The sequence below is a fragment of the Otolemur garnettii genome, unplaced genomic scaffold (assembly GCF_000181295.1).
Source record: "Otolemur garnettii isolate 467f Iridium unplaced genomic scaffold, OtoGar3 scaffold00039, whole genome shotgun sequence".
Classification (NCBI taxonomy): Eukaryota; Metazoa; Chordata; class Mammalia; order Primates; family Galagidae; genus Otolemur; species Otolemur garnettii.
Window position 1 is genome coordinate 6,810,206 of NW_003852434.1, and position 3,169 is coordinate 6,813,374.

The 3,169-nt window shown below is 38.7% G+C and overlaps 1 protein-coding gene across 26 annotated transcripts in view; it reads left to right on the forward strand.

Moving 5' to 3' along the window:
- The window catches only part of SEC31A (SEC31 homolog A, COPII coat complex component), an 89,547-nt gene that overhangs the window by 29,105 nt on the left and 57,273 nt on the right, over positions 1 to 3,169 (forward strand). For all 26 annotated transcript variants that reach the window (XR_002773461.1, XR_002773462.1, XR_002773463.1 and 23 more), the window contains one exon: positions 1,547 to 1,689. Coding sequence is in view for 22 of the 26 variants with exons in the window: in XM_023513381.1 (XP_023369149.1) it covers positions 1,547 to 1,689 (143 nt within the window). In the remaining 4 variants the exon portion in view is untranslated. The remainder of the gene's footprint in view (positions 1 to 1,546; positions 1,690 to 3,169) is intronic.

Below are 3,169 nucleotides of genomic sequence, written 5' to 3' on the forward strand. Positions count from 1 at the left end.
AGTATGTAATTTTAAAATAATGGTAACAACTAAAAACTACTAAGAATATTTGTTCAGAGCATTGTTTTTCAAATGAATTGAAAGTTTTAAAACAAAATTCAGTGAAATAAAGCACACAATAAGCATTTTGGTCATCTTTTGGAACATTGAATAGGATCTGAACTTCTAGGTAATTAAACCTATATGAAGATTTTAAATGGTAATTTTCTTATTTTACCTTGATTTTTCTGATAAAATAGAGGAAAAGAGTGGGAGTTTCTGTTATTCAAATCTTTTATCTATTTAGTTTTGTTTTTTTGAAAGTATTATATTTTATACTTGATCTTAGCCAAAAAGTTTGAGAAATGATGAAAGTATTATATTTTAAATAATGGTCTCAGGCGCCTGTGGCTCAAGCAGTTAAGGCGCCAGCCACATACACCTGAACTGGCGAGTTCGAATCCAGCCTGGGCCCGCCAAACAGCAATGATGGCTACAACAAAAAATAGCCAAGCATTGTGGCGGGCGCCTGTAGTCCCAGCAATGTGGGAGGCAGAGGCAGGAGAATCGCTTGAGCCTAGGAGTTGGAGGTTGCTGTGAGCTGTGATGTTACAGCACTCTACCCAGGGTGACAGCTTGAGGCTCTGTCTCCAAAAAAAAATGTATAAAACTTTTTCTGTAGTTAAAATTTTGACAGTAAAACTCGATTTTGGTGTAGAATTCTTCTGGACCAGAATGTTTTTGTGTATATCAAGTAGCAGGAAGAATTGGAAACATTCAAACATTTAACTTTTAAGATAACTGCTTTAGTCTAGCACAGTGGCTCATGCCTCTAATCCTAGCACTTTGGGAGGCCAAGGCATGAGGATGGCTTGAGGCCAGGAGTTCAAGACCAGCCTGAGCACCACAGCAAGATCCCTGCATCTATAAAAAATGGAAAAATTAGCTAAGCATGGTGGCACATGCCTGGCCTGGAGTTACATGGGAGGCTGAGATAGGAGGATGGCTTAAACCCAGGAGTTTGAGACTGCAGTGAGCTATGATGATGCCACCACACTCTATCCCAGGCAATAAAATGAAATCCCGTCTCAACAATTTTTTTAAAATTCTACTTTTTAAGACTGTTTAGTAGAATTTAGTAGTCTTACACATTTTATTTTAAAATAAACTTAGGCGTGGTGCCTGTGGCTCAAGTGGCTAAGGTGCCGGCCACATACACCTGAGCTGGCGGGTTCGAATCCAGCCCGGGCCCGCCAAACAACAATGACAGCTGCAACGAAAAAATAGCCAGGCGTTGTGGTGGGTGCCTGTGGTCTCAGCTACTTGGGAGGCTGAGGTGGGAGACTTGCTTGAGCCCAGCAGTTGAAGGTTGCTGTGAGCTGTGATGCTACGGTACTCTACCCAGGGCGACAGCTTGAGGCTCTGTCTCTAAATAAATAAATAAAATACAATAAACTTACCCTGAAATGATGTTTTTTGGTGCATTTGTTTCAAAAAAGGCATAGTCCTCATTTTAGCGTTTTGTAAAGTAATTGGGTTGATAAATGTAAGCCTTCACTCTCTGCAGATGCATTGCTCTGGGTTGGCATGGCATCCTGATGTTGCTACTCAGATGGTCCTTGCCTCTGAGGATGACAGGTTACCAGTGGTCCAGATGTGGGATCTTCGATTCGCCTCATCTCCACTTCGTGTCCTTGAAAACCATGCCAGGTATGATACTACTGTCCCAAGAAACTTAATTATTTTCTAACATGTATTTATTTGCTTTTGAATTTGGGAATGTACTTTATCTTATAAATGGTTTGTTTTTATTGTAAGTGTAGTCATTGATTTTTCTACCCCCAAAATGGTTGCCAAATCTAAGCATAACAAAATGAAAATGTGTTAGAGGATTTTCTACTACTTACTTCAAATGATTAATAGATCAAAATTCTAGTGTACGACAACACTTTGGGACAACCTTGAAACTTTTTATACATTTTGATCTTTGTTAGGATCATTGTACTTCCAAAGATGACATTTCCATAATATTTGATGTCAAGCAACAATTTAAAAGTTTCATTTCTAAGCTTTTTTTTTTATTTCTAAGTTTTTATTGTAATTTAAAGGCAGACATTTTGATAGATTAGATAATTTATTCTGCTTTCTTTTTTTTTTTGAGGCAAAGTCTTACTATGTTACCCTCGGTAGAGTGCTGTGGCGTCACAGCTCACAGCAACCTCAAACTCTTGGGCTTAAGAGATTCTCTTGCCTTAACCTCCCAAGTAGCTGGGACGACAGGTGCCCACTAATAACGCTTGGCTATGCTTTCAAATTTAATAAATATGTGGGTGCTCTTAAATGATGTAGGTATTTTCTTGTGTTGGTCTTAGTATTGTTAAATTTAATGACTAATTTGGCAAATTTCCTGTCATTGATATTCAGATACCCAGAGTGTTTATGTATATTTGTTCAATGTTTTTAAACAAGGAACATCCTTTTAATGGTATAGGCAGTCCCTGGGTTATGAAGGAGATAGATTATATAGGTTTGTTCTTAAGTTGAATTTGTATTTAAGTTGGAAAAGGTACATTTACCTATTACCTGTAATAGCCTCTGTTCATAAGTGCAAGTCATATGTCAATTGATGTTTGTAACTTGGGGACTGCCCGTATAGTATTTCCTAAGTACTTTTGGGCTTATTTTTTCAATCTTGTTCAGGGATATATAGACTAAAGTGTTATATCCCTTTTTCTTGTGGGTTTGCACACAAGGGAGTCTTTTTCTTTTTTGAGACTGACTCTCTCTTGCCAGGACTGGAAAGCCTTGGCATCAGCCTAGCTCAACATCAACCTCTAACTCCTAGGTTCCGGTGATCTTCCTATCTAAACCTCCTGAGTAGCTGGGACTACAGGCACCTACCATAACGTCTGGCTAATTTTTCTGTTTTTAGTAGGGATAAGGTTCTTGAAAGACCAACTCTTGCTCAGGATGGTCTCAAATTCCTGAATCAAAGGATCCTCCCAACCCTACCTCCCAGAGTGCTATGATTACAGGCATAAGCCACCAAGCCTGGCCAAGGGAGTCTTAATAAGCATCTTTATTCATTCAGCAAACACTTTACTAGGATTCAGTAACAAAACAGACAAAAATCACTGCCGGTAGGGAGCTTTGAGATGGCAGCTAATAGTTAATAGTGTAAATACTGTTA